General features: G+C 40.3%; 1 protein-coding gene across 4 annotated transcripts in view; it reads right to left on the reverse strand.

The window, feature by feature from the left end:
* RUNX2 (RUNX family transcription factor 2) overlaps window positions 1–19,890 on the reverse strand; it is a 129,242-nt gene extending 109,352 nt beyond the window's left edge. For all 4 annotated transcript variants that reach the window (XM_020287001.2, XM_020286996.2, XM_020286995.2 and 1 more), the window contains exons 1-3: window positions 19,420–19,890; window positions 10,312–10,468; window positions 4,413–4,517 (exon numbers count right to left, since the gene is read on the reverse strand). In XM_020287001.2, coding sequence (XP_020142590.2) covers window positions 4,413–4,517; window positions 10,312–10,468; window positions 19,420–19,791 — 634 coding nt within the window. In that variant the 5' untranslated portion in view covers window positions 19,792–19,890. The remainder of the gene's footprint in view (window positions 1–4,412; window positions 4,518–10,311; window positions 10,469–19,419) is intronic.
* Window positions 19,891–20,419: the final 529 nt, after the last annotated feature.

Raw genomic sequence — 20,419 nt, forward strand, 5'->3', positions numbered from 1 at the left:
CTGTAATACTTTTTAGTATCATTTACTAATAAGCAGAAATTAGTAAAACCGGCCGGGCGCAGTGGCTCACATCTGTAATCCTAGCACTCGGGGAGGCCAAGGCGGGAGGATTGCCCAAGGTCAGGAGTTCGAAACCAGCCTGAGCAAGAGCAAGACCCCGTTTCTACTGAAAATAGAAAGAAATTAATTGGCCAGCTAAAAATATATACAAAAAATTATCCAGGCATGGTGGTACATGCCTGTAGTCTCAGCTACTCAGAAGGCAAAGGAAGAAGGATATTTGAGCCCAGGAGTTTGAGGTTGCTGTGAGCTAAGCTGATGCCACAGCACTCTAGTTCGGGCAACAGAGTGAGATTCTGTCTCAAAAAAAAAAAAAAAAAAAAAAATTGGTAAAACTATCTGCAAGGAAAAGAAGTAATACACTAAAGAACAGAATCTAGATGGTATCTGTTTCCTGGAAGCATACTATAAGCAAAACTCTACAGCAAACTTCTGACACTAACGAAAACTGATGTAGTAATAGCTAGCACTTAATGAGCACTTACTACACGACAATCACTGTGCTACCCATTTTACATACATTACATCATTTAACACCCTTGTAGCAACTGATGAGGAAGATACTATTATTATTATTCTCACTTTAAAAGATGATAAAACCAAGGCAAAAAGAAGTTAGGTAACTTGCCTACCTCCAAACAGCTAATAAATGGTAGAATTGGGATTTCAATCCAAGCAGTCTGACATAAAGACTCAATCAGGTGATCCAGAACTTGTCCTTGTTCACACACCTAAGCTATCAGAAGTAGCCTTTTCAATACATATTCAGATCTTTAGAGGAAGTTGTAAAATTCCATTAACAGGAACTGATAGTACAAAATCCTCAACTCCTTCAAACCACTACAGCAATAAACAGAAGTATACTATTTCTATGACAGACAATATTACTTATGGAATTATAATTTGGGTGGAGAGGAGGCTAAAACAACTGCATTGTCTTCTTTTTTCTCCCCTCAGGAAAACCTTTATTAAAGCCCTTCTCTGTTAAAGGTTGTGACCCAGAGCAAGGGTTGGCAAACTACAATTTGTGGGCCAAATCTGGCCCACCATCTGTTTATTTATAAAGTTTTAGTAGAATACAGGCTGAGTATCCCTAATCCAAAAATCTGAAATCCAAAGTGCTCCAGAATCTGAAACTTTTTGATTGCTTACCTGATGCCACAAGTGGAAAATTCCACACAGTAAGTATTTAACACAAAAACTTTGTTTGATGCACAAAATTATTAAAAATATCACATAAAATTACCTTCAGGCTATAGGCATAAGGTGTATAAGAAACATAAATGAGTTTTGTGTTTAGACTGGGGTCCCATCCACAAAGATATTTAATTATGTATGTGCAAATATTACAAAATCCGAAAAAATCCAAAACACTTCTGGTCCCATGCATTTCAGATAAGGGATACTCAACACCTGTTTAGCCACGACCATTCACTTATGTATTTGTTTATGCTGCATTTGCACTACAATGGCAAAGTTGAGTGCTTGTCAAAGAGACCACCATATGACCAAAAGAGCCAAAGTTATTTACTGTTTTGTACTTTACAGAAAAAGTTTGCCACTCCATGTTCCCTAGAGGATCCCCCATTTAACACTATATACAGGGGGCAGGGGGGCATGGGCAGCATATGTAACCTTAACACTTGTACCCCCATAATAGGCTAAATTTTTAAAAAATGGAGGAAAAAAAAAACCACTATATACACCATTTAATCAAAATCCTATTATACTTGCTATTGAAAAAAACTGACAATCTTGTGCATTTTCCACACCTAGGAGTGTCAAAGTTAAAGAACAACATTGAAAAGAGTGCTATACTACAGTCAATGTCTGGGTGGAAGGAAATAATCCAGCTGCAGTCCCCAACCCCGGGCCACAGGCCAGTACCAGTCTGTGGCCTGTTAGGGAGTGGGCTGCAGAGGTCCACCGCTCGCCCCCACCTCACCCCCGCCATGGAAAAATTGTCTTCCATGAAACTTAGGAAATGGGGGCAAGAGGGGGTTGCACAGCAAGAGGTGAGCAGCGAGCAAACAAAGCTACATCTGTATTTACAGCTGCTCCCCATCGCTCACATCACCACCTGAGGCACCCGTGTCTTCCATGAAACTGGTCCCTGGTGCCAGAAAGGTTGGGAACCGCTGTTATCTAGCACAGAGTCCAGGTTGTACAACTGATGATGGTTGGGAGAGGAAACAGGGACGGGCAGGTGCTGCCCTATTCTGAAAGATATGACAAAAGGTGAAGAGGCAGAGTAGCTTTGAGAAGAAAGTCACTTCTTTTTTAAGTACAGATAGCAGTACTTCATTTCTCATTTTTTGGCTGAATTCATTAGTTGATAGACTCACTGCCCTGTAAAGATAGGGAAGTGTTCTGAAGGCAGTAAGGGTTAGCAGTAGGGGCCAGATGGAATATGTGTGATCTGAGTTGAGACTTTGGGAGGTGCTAAGGGTGGGTGGGGGAAGCAGACACAGATCTGCAAGTGGCAGGACCGCTTGCCCTAGATAAACCTGAATAACATTTCTTTTGAACCAAAAATATCTATGAAAATGTGATGTCAGTTTTGTGACATCATGAGGTGACCTGCCAAAGTCACTGTCTGCATATAAGGATGGGTCTGGTATGAGAAATGAAGTACTGCTATCCGTACTTAAAAAAGAAGTGACTTTCTGTTTGTCATATCTTTCAGAATAGGGCAGCACCTGCCCGTCCCTGTTTCCTCTCCCAACCATCATCTTTTGAGCATCAGCTGTTGTGTGTATACAATAATGGTTTTTCCAAGAACTGAGAAAAGTAGCTGATATCGGCAGGAAATATCTTTAAAAGATAAGTATTAGTGGTGCTAAATGTTAAAAGACTACTGTCCTGCTTTATGCCTTACTAAAACGTATGCCCCTGCCTTTTCAGGAACTCAGAGGCTAGTTTGACAAAAAGTTAGAAGATGTCTTCTATCATAAGGCATCATCCCGATGTATGGCTGTTCAGAAAATTCAGGCAAAGCCCCAAACCAGGCAAAACAGCCCTGCTCTGTTCTATCCACCTGCACTGCATAACTATTAGCCCTTAGGACTGGAGACTTGGGGCTTACACACATATGCACGGCAACCACCTAAAAGGACATTTCTAAACTGAACAGACAGGGCCAACACTGACCCAATATTATGAACCTGGAAGAATGCCATACACATGAAAGGAGGAAAAAACAAAAACCTCAAAGACTTGCTTTTGAGGCAGGAAACCTCCCTAGTTTGGGCAAGCAGTCAGCCTTTGTGAAAAGAGACAGCAGCAAAAGGGACGGGAACCACCACATATTCCCGCTGCTAAAAGGTAGGCTACTTGGGTAGAGGAAAAACCTTACCAGCCCTTTTCTGTCATTTTAGGGGAAGAAAAGATATGCCACTCTCATGGTCCAGGCAGGTGTACTGTTATAGAACAAATACTTTTGCCAGAAGTACCTCCACCGCAAACCAAATTAAACTCCTTAAATGTAATGGCTAAGACTCCAATGTATTCACTCAGCCAAGGCAGAGTTCTACATGATGTTTCCATTGGCACAGAATTGTTAATGGTTTATATATCAAATAATCTTTAATCTCTGAATATATTTAAATACTGCTCTGCCGAGTTTGTTCGAATCAGTTTCTGCAGGGGAAAGCAAGCCTGTTTCAACCTAGATTTTGGAGGAAAATACATTATTGGCCCGAAAAGATTACGTGCGCTACTTTAAACTGACTGCTGGTTAAACCTTCTGGAGATCCAGACAGACAAATAAACCAAGGAAGATTTAAATCCAGTTTGACTCTATCTATTAAAAGAAACTACCTATAACAATTACTAGAGCATGACCAAACAACAGTGTTGTAACAATCAAGCAAGTTATCATCTGCAAATAAATTCTTTGTAATTAAGCAGTGTGCTCTTTATAAAGGGAATTGAGTGGGCGAGTTAAAAAGCTAAAACACATTCTTAGGCCATGGGAAACACATGCAAATGCTTTTTGACTAAGCTCAAGATTTTTAAGCTTATTGTTTTCTTGCTCAGCTCTCATGGGTCTATTCTGCTGTCTATTGTGTACAGTGGATGAGCAGAATTTCTTAGCAAATAGTTACAGTGACTGAATAATTCTTTTTTCATTTCCTAAAGTTATGGAAGTCTTAGCAATTTTGTGGCAGAGGTTAAAACTGTCATTTTACTTTTCACTAACTGTGAAGTTCTAGTAATTGTCGCTCACTAAAAATCTATGCAGATAGAAAGACATTATGGACTTGAAAGTAACACTAACTCATCTGGAATAAATTCCTCATAGGGTCTCTGGAAACTCTATTACCATACTCGATAGAAAGACAAGTACTTACTTCTAGGTTCCCGAGGTCCATCCACTGTAACTTTAATTGCTCTGTGATAGGTGGCTACTTGGGGAGGATTTGTGAAGACAGTTATGGTCAAGGTGAAACTCTTGCCTGCAGATTTAAAAGGGGAGAATACATAGTGAATATAAATGGATAGTACTGATGATCATATAACAGCATAGATGTCCAAATTACATTTAAGCATCACTGAGGAGGCAATGAAATAAAGACAAGGGCCAGGACTCCTTATTTTAAATTGGAAAACATCTGATGGCCACTTTAGGACATTTCTAAAGTTGCTGAGTGTTAAGATCATCATCCCCATTGCAGTACCGTACAGGAAGGCCTCAATTCCAAAAAAGCTCCTCAGTAGCAACAGTTGTAATAAAAACAAAAACCTTGGTCCACCTGAGGAAGGTGCTTTTTGTTTCAATTTTCTCCCACATCAAGAACACATCCAAGCACAGACAATTTTCGAAGTCTTTATTTAGGATTAGGTCATGACCCCATGAAGAGAACAATAGCAAATCATTGTTGATTTTATTATTTACTTCACATGGCTTTAGTATTTCATTTGCTTAACTGCACTACAATAAGAAGATGAAAGAGGAAAGTTCTTATGGGAATCGTTTTAACAGGAGCCAGTGTCTCCTGTCCTGGCCTTAATGTGCCTGTGGTATGATGATTTCATCATTACTGGAACAAAGTTTTTCTCCCCCCTGTCCACCTCTCCCCTGACATACATTTCTGTTGTTAAATCTTGAACTCCCTGATAGTGACTTTTGTTTTGCTCAATGAACATGACATCTCTCAATGTAAACATGAATTTTTACTTTGAGCAGAGGTGTGTTTCATTGAAATATTACATCTGATGCTTCAAATTAAAGAGCTAAAAGAGACAAATAAGAGAAGAAAAAAAGACAGGGAAAAAGTTTAGCAGCAGATTTAGATGCCTGCTTTCTCCAGAAGAAGATACCATTCTCTGTTACACAGACTTACTGACAGTTGTAATCAGTTAGATTTGCAACGGTTAGTCATGTCAGATAGTCAAAACTGCAAACTGTTACAAGACAGGAAAAGGTGGGTGTGAAACAGTGACTCAATAAAACATTCAGCAACCTCGGGCCAGAGTACTCATTTAGTCTGCTCCTGTAACAGACTTTTAAAAAGCTCATTTTGATTTGCTTTGTTTTTTGGGCAGAGACTCTTTTTCCCTTTACTGAAAGCTGAGGGTATTAAATCAAAACACAAATCTTAGACAATATGTAGCAATGCAAAGTTTAATGCAATCTTTTCAAAGCTTAATATGGAACAGGTTATATACAAGCCTTAATGTAGAACAGGTCTTTGGCTGTCAAGTCTAGTGAATGGGTTTTCTTTTCAACCTCGACCATGTAAGTTCCCAAAATCTGTTTAAGACACATATCATTTGTTACTGAGTATATATAGTTTTAAGTCTTCCTGGCTATATTTTCCCATGGTCAAGGGTAAATAAAAAACAGGAATTGGGGGTCAGGGGGGAATTGAACAGAGAAAGATGAATGTTGATTAGAAACCTATTAAGCGCCAGCCACTTCATATACATTATCTCATTTAATCCCCTCCAGTTAGACTTATCCCCATTTCACAAAGAAGCTGAAGCCGAGCAAGACTTAGGAATTTACCCAAATTCACACAATAAGTGAAAAAAATGAAGATATCAATCCATGCCTTTCAGACCCTAAAATTAATGCACTTTTTAAAAATTCTGCCACTTTGCCAGAAAACATTTTTTAAAAATAGGTAATTTATTTATAGATGTGTCTCAGTCACCTCTATGTGTCCAAGAAACAGTAAATATAAATGGACTAATGCAATATCCTAGCCAGGATGACGAAAGCATCTATTTTTAAAGTGTCATCAATATAACATATTTTTATCCACTATATATTGGATATTACATGGATTTAAGTAAGTAATTTAATTGGTTAAGGAACAGAGAGGCTTTATTACAAACATTAAGACTAACCAGAAGAATAAACCAGCCAGGAGTCCAAACTAGTTACAGAAAACTGAAAGTCTACAGAAATGGAAATAAGAAACCTGAATAGGAAGCCAGTGGGTACAGATTAGCCTCTCAAAACAATGAAAAAACCCTAAGAAGTAAAAAAGCTAAATCTCAAGATGGAAAGTTAATTTACATTAAAACATTTCAAAATGCCATTTGGGGTGGGATCAAGGACCCAGAATTACATTTCTAACAGTGGCTCCAAAGGTCATGTTTCAAAGGCTGTTGCCACCTGTGGCACTGATCTTCAAAAATCAAGGATATATGTAGATCTCAATTATCCTTAGTGTCTTTAAATAACCTGCTAGAGATATTGTCCATGGATTTATCTAAACTGGTTTTGGGAATATTTCTATTTTAGACTTTTACAGCTCATTTAGGATATTAAAAATCATCTATGCTTCTCCCAAATTCATGGAAACACCTCACATAGGAACAAACCAAATATAAACTTCAACCTTCAAGTACAAAGCATCTAAATGATCAGAGTGGAATCAGCATCCTAAAAAAACAACTTTTAAAAAGAGGTGGGTCTGCTGGAGGAAACAAGTATTTAAATATAACTATGATCTTCCAAAATCAAATCCTAAGGATCAAGATGTACTTTAACAACAGAACAAAAATCAAGGAGGTTCCTTCCAATTCTTATAGCCCCATCAGAAGAAAAATGTATGTAATGTTGAAGAAACTGTCAGAAATTACCACCCAACTTGGTAATTGGTTCCTCATATTATTATAATAACACATTTCCTAAGTCAAATGTTCATGTGGGCATTTATGATTTCCTTAAATTAAAAGAAATTCTAAATCCCATTTTTTAACCACTTTCCATAAGTGATAAAAATGCAGACTCTCACTTAAAAATGCAAGCTCTTTCTTAGGGAACCAGCAATCACTGGATAACTAATTGTATCATCCACAGCTTCATCTAGAACTAGTTGTGCAATATATCAAGTCATATATTTTCTAAGATAAACATAGGGAACTATCATTGGTAGACAATCCCAATCCAGCCTGAGGGGCTTCCAGGAATAGTCAGAAGGGATAAGACTGTAAGCAGGACTATACCCTAAACTGACATGGTTCCATGCTCTGCACACTGCAGATGCTTAAAAATGCTTGTAAATTAAAAGCAGCATGCTTAATGTCAAAAGAGAGGAAGCACACCAAAAAAATTTAAAGACCAAAGTCATTTTAAACACTTCTGCTTAAAATACAGAGGAGAAATAAAGAAAAGACAATTAAAAACCATAAGCTACCCCTAACTTAATACAAGTTGCATTAATGTTTTACATTTATTCCAAAGCACTTTCAAAAGTTGTGGTCATAAGATGACCATAAAGTCAAAGTAAATAGTGACATGACTTCTTTTTAAATCTAAGATTGTTTTCAATTTCTGAGAGTTTATGTTTCTACCAGTAGAAAGAAAAAAAAGTGTAATATTTGAGGAACTTGGTGTTTTTTTTATTTCTTAACACTACTGAAAATAGAAAATTTTTAAAGTTGGGAAAGAAAATACAATGGTAGCAGCATGTTGATCCAGGCTTAATAACTTAAGAGAAATGAAGAAGTGTGAAAATCAAAGAGGAAACTGGAGTCTGTTATAAAGCAGGTCAGGTACAAAGGCAGGTTAAAGGGTTTCCTGCCACTGAAAAACTGATCCTTTTTTTTTCAGCATTATCTCTTATTTGTGTTCTCTGTCCTTGTTTCTTCTTCATTTCACCTTGATAGTACTGTTTCCTTTCATACAATGTTAAGGTAATGATATAAAAATCTGTTATTAGTGATAAATCAATTTTTCTTTCTCTCTCCATCCGTTCCCCCTACCCCCCATCTAAGTCTCGAAGACAAGTCTGGACCAATTTCTCCATCCTGCCTCTGGCAGCAGACTGTAGCATTTCAGATCCTCCACCAAGTCCCGGCTGCTTCAAAGGAAAAATCCTACTTTCTTCAGTTAAGATCATAAGAAATATAGGGGGAGGGGGTCAGCTCTGTTTGGACATAATTACACTTCATCAAAAGAAGCTTTCTTCATCTTCCATGCGTGAAAAGTCTGCAAGCAGTTAAGTCTGTCTTTTTTTTTTTAATATAAAAATTGCTATTTGGGAAACCAGCCAAAACTCAGAAAGCCAATATAGTAAAACAGTGCACACCCTTTGTTTCTCTTTGAAGTTTCTTAAATAAATATGTTGAGGGTTTACAAAGTATACTATCACTTTGCCATAGTTTCTACTCAAATTGATCAGAAAAAAGTTATGCAGCACCTATATCATACAAAAGCAAGATAAATGAAAACACTAGCTTGAATCTGTAAAGTAAAATTAAGGATAGCACCCAATCTTTTAAATACTAAAATTCATTACTCTAATTAAGAAGAAAGTAGATAAGTAGATAAGAAGAAAGATGCAATTCAGAGCACACAGGTAAATCACCATGTCGACATTTTTCTTGATTCTAACTGGGAAAAAAAGAGAAACTTTAATTGTACTGTGGACCTGCATGAATAACTGAGGGGAAAAAAAAGAGTGATTATACACACACATATTCCAAACCTAATCAGTCAAAAGTAACATAGGATGTGTCTTTTAATGAAAGGAAACTTAACCTGATGCAGAGATAACCCCTTTAGTTTTGATTCTACCAGAGGCTCTGAGCCTCATTTTATTTCAAACAACCTTTCAGTGACAGTATCTCATTAGCATGAATCATTTTTTTTTTTTTTTTAGTTAAAAAGTACAACTACTTGGCTTTGTTCCTAGAAAGTAAACTAAAACTACTCATCGGAAACAGCCTTGCTTGAATTTCCCTTATCAAGTTTTTACAATGGTAATAATTTGACATCTGATCCAAACTAAAGAGCAATTATTAGACATGGTTTAAAAATTGGTGCTTCTCATGTCCTAATTCAAACTTGGGTTGCAGTGATTCCATAGGGCTTTATAATTTATTATGCCTCAGTCCTAAAGTGGTCTATTTTCTCTCTTCTTATTGAAGTACTTAAAATGGAATTATTAGATTCAATAAATAAATAGATAAGCATAATACTTCTAATAGGTGAATGACTAGTAAACGTCTCTGTGTAGAGTAAGTAAATAAAATCCAAAATATTGGTCTCCTCAGAGACTTTTTAAAAACATTAACCCATTTATCAAACAACTGCAAAACGCTACATGGGATTATTTTCTATTTTATGATCAGTCTAAGGATTCCTAACACTTGAGCATGGACTCAAATGGTGAAAACCCTTACATAGTGTGGATTTGAGTCCCGACCATTCATCTGTCTAGGCAACTTTACATAGTCATTCTAACATAAGTAATATATTATTTACTTATTCAAATGAAAAGCCTTCTGGAAAAAATCATAATTTTTTAATATAGATTCTTATTATGAAAGTAAATTAAATCCTATAGAAGTAACATATGTGATAAGTGAAGAGCATTATGCTAGCTGTCCTTGCTACAACTTAGAGCAAAATTGATATTATCAGGAAATTGATCCAATGCCTTCATTTTTCTTTCCCCTTTTACCACTCAATTTACTCAGTTATTTAACTCCTCATATTTCAGAAGTTGATCCTCCAACTGTTCTTTTGTCTACCTCTATATGCTCACAACCAGTGAAAATCAGGAGCTAGTTCTTCTGAAAACATTGTTTGAATTTTCAATACCATAAAACAAATGAAAAAGGCCTGAGTACTCAGAAAAACACTCAACTTCATCTGGATGTATTTAAATCAAATCTTCAGTAATTCTATTCAGAAAAAGAAGGTGCTGATTTGTATACAGACTGGTCCACGTTTCATCAGAGATCCTAATGTGTTTATTCTACTATCAGTACTAAAAGTCAGAGACCTACCTCGTCCACTCCGGCCCACAAATCTCAGATCGTTGAACCTTGCTACTTGGTTTTTCATGACAGCAGAGGCATTTCGGAGCTCAGCAGAATAATTTTCGTCATTACCCGCCATGACAGTAACCACAGTCCCATCTGGTACCTCTCCAAGGGCTACCACCTATATAAAACAGGAAACACAGCAGCAATAATGGCACATCATAAAAGCTTAAAAACTGAGAATATTCTCATTGTAAATGTTGTGTCTTATCAGGACTTAGTGCTCTAGTCTGGTAACTGCAAACAGGAATGAAGCATCTGTATATAGGTTATGATGCCACTTCAAACAGACCAATGTTTCAGGGTCCACCCATTTCAAAGGCAGGCAAAAATTTACTTCATTTGTTGTTGGATTCTGCACAGAATATATGTCCTTTTTTATTGAATCTCCATGTTAGATTGTCCATAGGAATTATTCCACAGAAGGATGGCTGATACCCCACCTGCAGATTGTATCATACAGGTTAAGGTATCACTTGTCTGCAACCTTCCTCTCAGAGAGAGCCCTGAAGTGTGGTCTCATCCAGATCATAGGCCAAAAAATAGCAAATCTGGTCAGCTCTATGGGAGATTTTTAAGTGAAACCTTGGAGTTCTTAACTATATAGAGCCAAACTATATAGTGAGTTCCTAACTATATAGTTCCTAACTATATAGATACAGTGTGGTCTACATTTCACCTCCTTACTTTGGGCTAGAAATTCAGCCTTTAATGACACTATAAATATTTACTGAATGCCCACTCTGTAGTGGAACCCAGTGAGATAACCAAAGACATCAAGAAATTTAAGATCTAAGTACAGAATAAAAATATATACCAGACTGAAAATGATCAATGACAAATTGAGAAGCATAGACAAAAAAATATACCCTTAGCCACACTATCTTGTCCCATCTGCCACCATAGAATGACACATTTGCCTCCTTAATCTTCAACAGTTAATCTGAAGCAGATTAATTCATCAAATAAGGATCCAGAATAATCAGTCTGTGAGACTTATGAACATTTACTCTGCGCCAAGACTACAGATCAGACTTTAACCTGAGTCAGCTAACTTGCAAATGTGTGCCTGTGATTACAACAAGCCTGGTAAGGGAATGCTTTTGCAGATCTTTCACTGTTATATACTAAACATACTATTCTTAATTCACTACCAAGACCCTGCCCCTTAATAACAATCCTTTCTCTCAACTAACTTCCGGGACCCTATGTTCATATTACTTCCATGTCTTCCTCATTCAGCTTCCAGATGCCCTCATGGTAACTAAGCAATGGCCCCAGCTAAAGTAGCCCACTACTCTCTGATAATAACACCCCTGTGTACTTGCCTGTCTGGTAAACACCCAACTTATCTTCTTCTACTTCTAGTGTTACTCCCTCCTTTGTCAACATTTCCATTAAGACAAATCCAAGCATTTAATTCTATGTTTCCAATACACTTGGTATATACTCTCATTAAAGTACATTTCTTACGGTGTGATAAAACATACATTACTATCCTTGTATTTTAGGGCTGAATTTCCCCATCTATGAACACTCCACTACATCCTCTCCTTCAGCCAGGAAAACAACCAAACAAACAAAATCTGTCAATATGTTTGTCACGTTTGCTTTTCTCTTGGGCTGTTTCTCAGTTCCATGCCTTCTATTTGGCACTTTGTTGTTAAATTAAAAATCGTAAAGTTTTCCTTGTAGAACCCCCTCTTCACAGCATCCCACCATACTCAAGTGATCCTCATCTCAACATACATATGTTAATGATCTACTACTACTTTTGACATACTAGCCCAAAGCTGAAGGACTCACTCCTAGGAGTCCAGATTATATTAGTTTGGAAACTACATGAAAGCAGGGCCTTCATCTCATCTGTCTTGTTTGCCACTGTATGTCCTGCTTTCAAAACAGTGCCCAGCACATAATAATTACTTAATAAATAGTTTTGAAATAAATAAATGAAGTAGCTCCATAGAGAGCCCCACTTCCCACAGCCAGAAGTCGGTGGGGCTACTAGCTAAAACTCTGAGAGAGAGAACCAGTGAAAGGTTGAGTCAGCATCCCATGCTAACAGTGATCTCCCTTGCTCCAGACTAGTTTTCTGACAACTTTCACCATCCCAGAGGAGAGAGGGAATTATGCTGACTACCCTTAACTTGCACTATATAGCTATTCTCAAAGAACTCCCCTAAGTTAAGAGCAAATCCCCTGAGAACAAGACTTCCTCTCTGCATATTTAATCTAGTACCTTGAGTGGCTACTGATTACAGGTAATGCTATACTCCTGATGGACGAATGTGCTTTTCAATTTTTCATATTCACAATGCCAAAATGAGAACATTTGAAAATACTGAAATAATTTACTACGTTTGCCAATATTCATCTGAATGTTTGACATTTTGTACACTCAGCATATTGTGTTTTAACACCTGCTGTGTAGCTATGTCAAAGAAAATATGGAACCAGTAAGCACATTAATAATAACAGGAGAAAAGCCGTACTGTTTAGAAAATAACAAATACACTAAAAATCAAGAGGCTCCACTTTTTTCCCCACTTCTGCTACGTATCTGCCACAACCTTGCACAAGTAAGCTGGTCTCCAGAAACCACAGTTTTCCAATATAAATTGGCAGAAACCACAGTTTTCCAATATAAATTGGAAATAATTGTTTTAAGTCTGCAAAATGTAGAAGATACTATATAAGTATAGAGTATAATTATAATGATGTGCTTTTTGTAAGACAAGGAGGGTAACATAGTGTTCTGTTCCAAGTCTGCTGTCTGCTAAACATAGGCTTTTACTTATAAGCACCCTTAAAGGGTTCAAACCAGTATGTAATTCTTCACTTCATGTCCTGAGACGTTCTTTGGTGTTGCTGAGAGATATAGAATGACTGTTGGTGGGTTTCACTCCAGTCTGGCTAAATTTCAGAAAAAAAAATAAAGAGATATGCCCTATTAGAAAGGTTTTCAAGAGCTCTGGGACATTATTATTTTACTGCATATTTTTAACATAATGGATTTTTTTAGTTAGAAGAAAAGGAAAATTGATTCAATATGGGAAAATATGAAAGAAAAGATCCCTAAGAGTGAAATACATAAATCCATCTTATTATGCTTAAGCAGCATAATAATGACCATATTAAATATTGGTCTGTTTTACATATCACATTTAAGAAAACAAATAGATAATCACAAATTATATGGCTGTTCTATAAGGCCTAGAACAAGACCTGAAAAAAATGTCAATGTGACGTAGTGACAACCTTTCCTATTAAGGCCGAACTCTAGTTTAATGACTAAATATATTGGTTTTTTTCTGCTAGTCACTCGACCAAATCAGATTACCCAATGTTTTTCTGAGGCAGTGTATGTTGAGGGGTGTTGTGGGGGAATACTGTATTTGACTTTATATCAATCAGAAGTGTAATTATATGTTTGAATGTTTTTAAAAAGCAGATCTCTGAAGCTAAAAAGTTTCCCTTGGAGATTCTCAACTGTGTTTATCTAAAAGAAAACCAAAAGAATCAAGAAATTTTTACACATTTCGTCTGTACCAAACCCAAGCAATGGAAAAACATTTTAAGGGGCAAAGCGCAGTCAAAAATCACTCTTTAACTAGTTACGGATAAGGACAAATTACAATCTGTTTCCATATGACCCAATACAAAAGCCCTGCTCTGCAAAGAATAATTTGTGATGAAACCCTAACAACATTTCTAAGTGTTTTTAAAATATAAAATCTACAAAATGAAGAAACTTCATGGGAAGGGAGAAGTAATTTTCTGTCCTGACATTTCAGAATAGAGAAAGAAGTTCCTTTATTTAGCACACCTCACTATAACTAGCATTTAAATCACATGATATGTGGCTTGTACAAAATAAAGTGAAAGGATATTTAACTCTAGCAATGCTATTGAAATTTTGTATGAGACTCCTTATGACTAAAACTGTGAATCACTCTGAAAGAGGAGCAATGGAGAATTAACTCAGACCCTTAAAATTATTTCTGTGGTCCTATTATACAGAAACTGAAATTGCCTGTAACATTTCCACGGACAGAAGTCTAGTCTTATCTAATCAATTACTCCTACAGGCCAACATCATTTGGCACATTGTATTTACAGTATAAATGAAATATAATTATTTTTCAAAATAGAATGGGGTCAAATATTTCTTTGTAATAAAAAGAGGTGAGACACTAATTGCAAAAAGCAAAAATTTTATTCCTATGGTAATTATTTAAACATAACTTTAAATAAGCTATCAAAAGGTTTCAACAAATACTACAGATAATTTTTTTTTTTTTTTTTTTTTTTTTTTTTTGGTGAGACATAGTCTTACTCTATCGCCCTGGGTAGAGTGCAATGGCAACACGATAGCAACCTCAAACTCCTGGGCTTAAGTGATCCTCCTGCCTCAGCCTCCGGAGTAGCTGAGACTAGACTAGGCGCCTGCCACCATGCGAGGCTAATTTTTTCTATTTTTGGTAGAAACGGATCTCATTCTTGCTCAGGCTGGTCTTGAACTCCTGACCTCAAGTGATCCTCCCACCTCAGCCTTCCAGAATGCTAGGATTACAGGCATGAGCCAATTTTTAGAATTTAACTCACAGTTTTGGAAAAGCCAATTTAATTCAAGAGAAGAAAATAAATACAATATTTCATTTCATATTTTTAAAATACATGTCAAAGAGAAATTTCGACGGAAATAATTTCAATCTAAGCCAATTTATAGGCCATGTATCATCTAATAATGGTTATTCTGGAATTTTGAAAGGATACTAACAGTAATGCCAAAGGGGGGAAAATAATGAAAGGTATCTACCATACCTTTTTTCAAATGCTTCTAAAAAAATTTTAAATATGTTTTTCCACCTAAAATTATTTTTTCCAATAACCTTACCAATAAGTGTTATATATTTAATCCTAAAATACTTAACTTTAAATATATTTTATTGCATTTAAAGGCATAATACAAAAATGTATCTTTCTTTATACAACTCGAAATTCATTGATTCACATAATTTTGCATAACAACTTATATTAGGGTTCATAAGGATTTAACAGGCTTAGTAACCGATTTCCCTTGTTTAGGTAAAATTAGATTCAAAAAGATACAAACATAAAATCTGATCAATAAATACATAAGAAAAATACAACTCACTAGTGTCAAGTGTTTATTAGTTGCATACTTGTTTTTGAAGAGAGAAAAATGGCCAATGATGTCAAAATATTATTTTCAGGTAAAAACTGCTCCGTCATTTTGAAACCTTCTTTTTGACAAATACTGAAAGGCATTATTAAAGATACAGAATTAACTATGAATACCAGATCATATATCTAAAAATATGTTTTCTTTCTTTAACACTGCCAGAAAAACATACGATACTGGTAAATATATATAGTCCAGCGTTCTCTAACTTAAAACAGTGCAATAGGTTTGCACTACTTTTAGTTTTAAAATATACATCTGGACTTAAAATTTCTGCAGTGTTTCAGCTTGAAGCTATTTAAAGCAACTGAGTTATAAACCCTAAACATCAGGCTTCACAGTGGAAATGCTGACAGACCCCTAACTAAAAGCGTGCTACTGGATGCAGGGTTGACATGTTCTCTCCATTATGTCTACCTTACCATCAGCTAATGAGCTGAATTTGCAAATTGCTTCTTTGTCACTAGCATAATCTGGGACAGAAAGGAGCTAATAGTATGCCTTAACTATTTTAAGCTTTTAGTGAGATACACCCGAAAGAAATGTTAAAAATATTTATTTCCATTTCCTTGACACCTGGGAGGACTGAACATTTCAAAACTGCAGAACTTTGTTAAAAATACAATGCTAATAAACAACTTCGCATAAAGTATACTAGCTGTTTTTGCATTTTTATGTGTCAAGTATAAATAATTTTTATACAATCCCAACACAAAATCAGATGAACATTAATACATTACTTAATTCTTATTGCACTACGTTGTCAATATCATGTTGAAGCACTATTTTAAATTAAAATATTAAAACAGTCTATTGAGTTTATTTCTAATCCTCTGCAGTATAGAGTTCAATGTCATAGATATAAAATATGGCCCCAATAAATATTGTATTGATTTGAATACCAGACTTCTCAACAATTAAGTTCTGTGTATATGTGTTTTCAAACACATTTACCTATCTGCTATCTGCCCAATGACGCTATAATTTATTTTGTACATAGCTCTAAATATGATAGCCAAACTGCTGTCACCACTTTTAAAATGAAGACTTCTTCGTATTATTTCTTCATTGCAGATGTATTTTATTATAATACAAGAGCAGAGAAGTCCAGTGCAGTCAGGCTTTTATTCCAAAAGTAAGGTAAAGTGAGGTTGTTTTTACATCATTCAAGTGAAAATGATAAAAACTGTTGTGAAAATCTAGATGTTCCAACTATCTATATATTTTTTTCAGCAGAAAGACAAAATCTATACTGAGTGGATTTGGACTATCACCCACTTTTTGAATTCCATTAAACATATGTATGGGGTGGGAAAACATTCCAAGTTAGGGTTAGGATAACTCAATTCAGTAATCAATTAATATGCATTAAAAAATTCAATTTAATATGGACTTGTGTTATCTATGGTTTGTCTACTGGTTAAAATAACAAAAATGCACTGTGTGTAATTAACAAATATGATTAACAGCAAAGAGCAAAATTTATTTTCAAAGTAATTGTAAAAGGGTGGTAGTGAGAAAGCTATAACCAAATTATCTCAGACTAGTTCAAACTAAATTGCATTCTTTCTTTATGCCAAAAACATCCTTTCTACCCAAAATACTCATGCTCAAAATCAATTCAGCATCATAAATACAAAAGAATAGTTCAAGACAGACCTTAAATATGTTTAGCAGAACCGTATACAGAACATCAAACATCTAAATATCTTTAAAATGCAAGCACCTATCCTTATATTTTCACGAATCCTGATGTGTGGCATTGTATAGGTAAAAACATCTACTTATTTGTATTTTTTGCTGTTTTTCAACCAGGTTTTTTGGTTTTTAGGGTACGAAGGACGGCATTGATGGAAACAAACTTCCACCCTCACGTAAGGTTAATTAGAAAACTCTGGGCCCTTGGACGATGAACATTGTAAATGATACCTCTTGCATGGAAATTTAAATTTCTACAATTCACATATATCCTGAATTTGTATATTTCCAGGAAGAAAACATTAACCTACTAAATAGGTGGTTCATAAAAGGAGAAATATGACGGTTAAAAAAAAATTTTTTTTTCCCCTTGGGCCAACTGCAAAATGAAACTTGCCCCAGAATGCAACATCCCCTTTCCATAACAATTCATTCTGATTTCTGTTCTGATACAAGACCTGGAGAGATAACCAGCTCTAATTGACCTGGACTCTTCTTTCTTTCCACCCCACCCACACACGGAATCCGAATTGGTGCGTGGGGTAGGGGGTGATCAACAACCGGGAACTGCCAGTGGCCCGTGGGAGGGTGGCCCCAGGGTCCACAGCGGAGGAACTGGCAGGATTCCTCCTTTTCCCTCACCCCAAGGCCTCGCTTACCCTGCTCTCCACAGATCCCAGAGCCCAGGGGACCCGGGCCCACCCACTGGAGTTCAGGGGTTGGAAAGGGCCTGAGGCGTCTTTCTGAGAGTGCTCGTCTCTACGTCTGGTTCACCCCACCCCTCTATCCCTGGCATCTAGTCCCGCGAGTGTGGACAGCCTGGGAACTCGCTTCCCCATCCATCCAGGGCGCGCTCGGTCCTGGGGGCTCCGCGTCTCCCCCTGGCGAGGGCTGCCCCGGGAAATCCAGATCGAGTTACGGAGACCCATCGGGCTACTGCGAGAGGCCCCAGCTCGTACACCCTCCACCTGAGGAGCAGCTGCCTGCGACTGCCGCAGCCGCCACCCGCCCTCAAACTAACGGGCCGGCGGGCGGAGGAGGCCGGACGCGCGGCCGCCTCTCTGAAGCCGCGAGGCTCGCTCCCTCTGCGCCCCGGCCTCCGGCGGGAGCCTCCCGCGACCTCTCAGAAGCAAGAGGCCTTTGGGATTTAACTCATTTAAAGATAATAATAAAGTAAATCTGCAAAATTTCACCTCAGTTTTCAAGTCCGGAGGACCGAAGTTGTTCCACAGGTTTCCCTCATCCCTCCCAGGCGAGGCGAGGCGAGGCGAGGCGGGAGCTCGGTCCCGGCTGGAAGAGGCGGCCCGAGCCCCCGCCCCCTCCCCCGGCCCGCGCCTCCCGGCCCTCGCGGGTTCCGCGCCGGGACCCCGAAGCTTCCCCGCCTCGGGGCGCTCGGAGACCACGGCAGCCCCGCCTTCCTCCCGATAACGGGAACGGGCGCGGGTCAGCGAGCAGAGCGAGCACTACGGTCCTGACACCTCCCGGAGTCCCTCGGTTTGTCTGGGACCCTCCTGGTTACGGGCAATGCGGCCCACGCGCCGAAGCCGGCATCCCGCGCCCACCTCCGGGCGCGAATGCCGGGCGCCGGGACCCCGGAGCCGGAGAGGGGCCAGGGCCGCTGAGCTCAGCAGCTCAGGGAAGAGGACGCCGAGACCCCCAGAGGGGCGTCCGGGTGGGAGGGAAGCGCGTGGGAGGGCGCGGAATCCCGGAGAGAGGGGCGCAGGCAGCCCGCGGTGGGGGCCTGCCAGGATGCCGGGGAGGTGGGCGCAGGAGTCCCGGGAGGGAGTGCGGGGAAGCTTCGCGCGTGGGGAAGGGGGCGTGTGCAGCAAGTGGGGTTCGCGGTGCAGAGGGCACCTTGGGGCTCCGGGGGTTGGGGAGACTGCGCAAGGGGGTGGGTTACAACGGGGGCCGGAGACTTGAGGGGTGATGAGCCGGTAAGGGGGACAAGGGCTGAGGTCGGGATGGCAGCGGGCACAGGTGGGAGACACAGGGATTTGCGCGGGGGCATCCGGAGGAAGAAGGCTAGCGGGGGTTTCTCGGGTCAGAGCCGCCAAGACAGGAGGTCTTGGAGGCCGTCGGGGGCCCAGCCCCCGTGGGCTTAGAGACGCCGGCGGGCAGGTTCCGCAGTGCCCGGCCGGGGGCGGGGGGCGGCCGTAGCCTCTTACCTTGAAGGCCACGGGCAGGGTCTTGTTGCAGCGCCAGTGCGAGGGCAGCACCGAGCACAGGAAGTTGGGGCTGTCGGTGCGGACCAGTTCGGCCGGGTGGTCAGCGATGATCTCCACCATGGTGCGGTTGTCGTGCGGCGGCCGCAACCGGGGCACAGCAGCTGCCGCCGCCGCCGCTGCCGCCGCCGCTGCCGCCGCCGCCGCCTCCTGCTGCTGCTGCTGCTGGTGCTGCTGCTGTTGCTGCTGCTGCTGCTGCTGCTGCTGCTGTTGCGCAGCCACCACCGGGCTCACGTCGCTCATTTTGCCGGGCTGCAGGCTGCTGGAGGGGGGGCTGAAGCGCCGGCTGGTGCTCGGATCTACGGGAATACGCATCACAACAGCCACAAGTTAGCGAAGTGGCCGGGGGAGGGGGAGGAGGGTGGAAATGAGGGGCGAGGAGGAAATTGGGGGGGTGGAGGCGAGACGGGGGGAAAGGGGATGGAGGCGATGGGGCTGAGGAGGTGAGAAATCAAGTTCGATGAAGGCGACTGCCAGGCAGAGTCTGTTGGGGGCCAGCGGTGGCGATGCGGAGTAGTCGGGTTGGCGGGCAGGGAGACCCGGGAGGAGAAGATCTTTGCCGGAGCCTTTGGAACACCCCGGGTGGCAGCTGCAAACGGGCGCGGGGGTGTGTTTGGCCCGGGGAGGCGGGGGACTTGAGTTTGCAGCTTGGAGTGAGGTCCCTTGGGGCGCCGCGTCCTGGGTGCGCTGGCGCCCCCTCCCAGCTTGAGTTCGGTGGGGAGGCGGCGTGGGTTCAGCAGTCCAGCCCCGGGGCCGGCATTGCCGCTCGCTGCCCGCCACCGCCGCGCCGCGCCGCGCGCTGCTACCCAGCTGCAGGCGTCCGCGCCTCCGCCCTCCCGCGCCGCCGCTCCCGCCGCCTCCGCGGCGGCCGCCGCTCCCCCCGCGCCGGCTGCACGCTCAGATTCCTCCCGCGGCGGCTGCCAGCCCGGCTCCCGGCTCGGCT

Source organism: Microcebus murinus, chromosome 5 (assembly GCF_040939455.1).
Source record: "Microcebus murinus isolate Inina chromosome 5, M.murinus_Inina_mat1.0, whole genome shotgun sequence".
Taxonomy (NCBI): Eukaryota; Metazoa; Chordata; class Mammalia; order Primates; family Cheirogaleidae; genus Microcebus; species Microcebus murinus.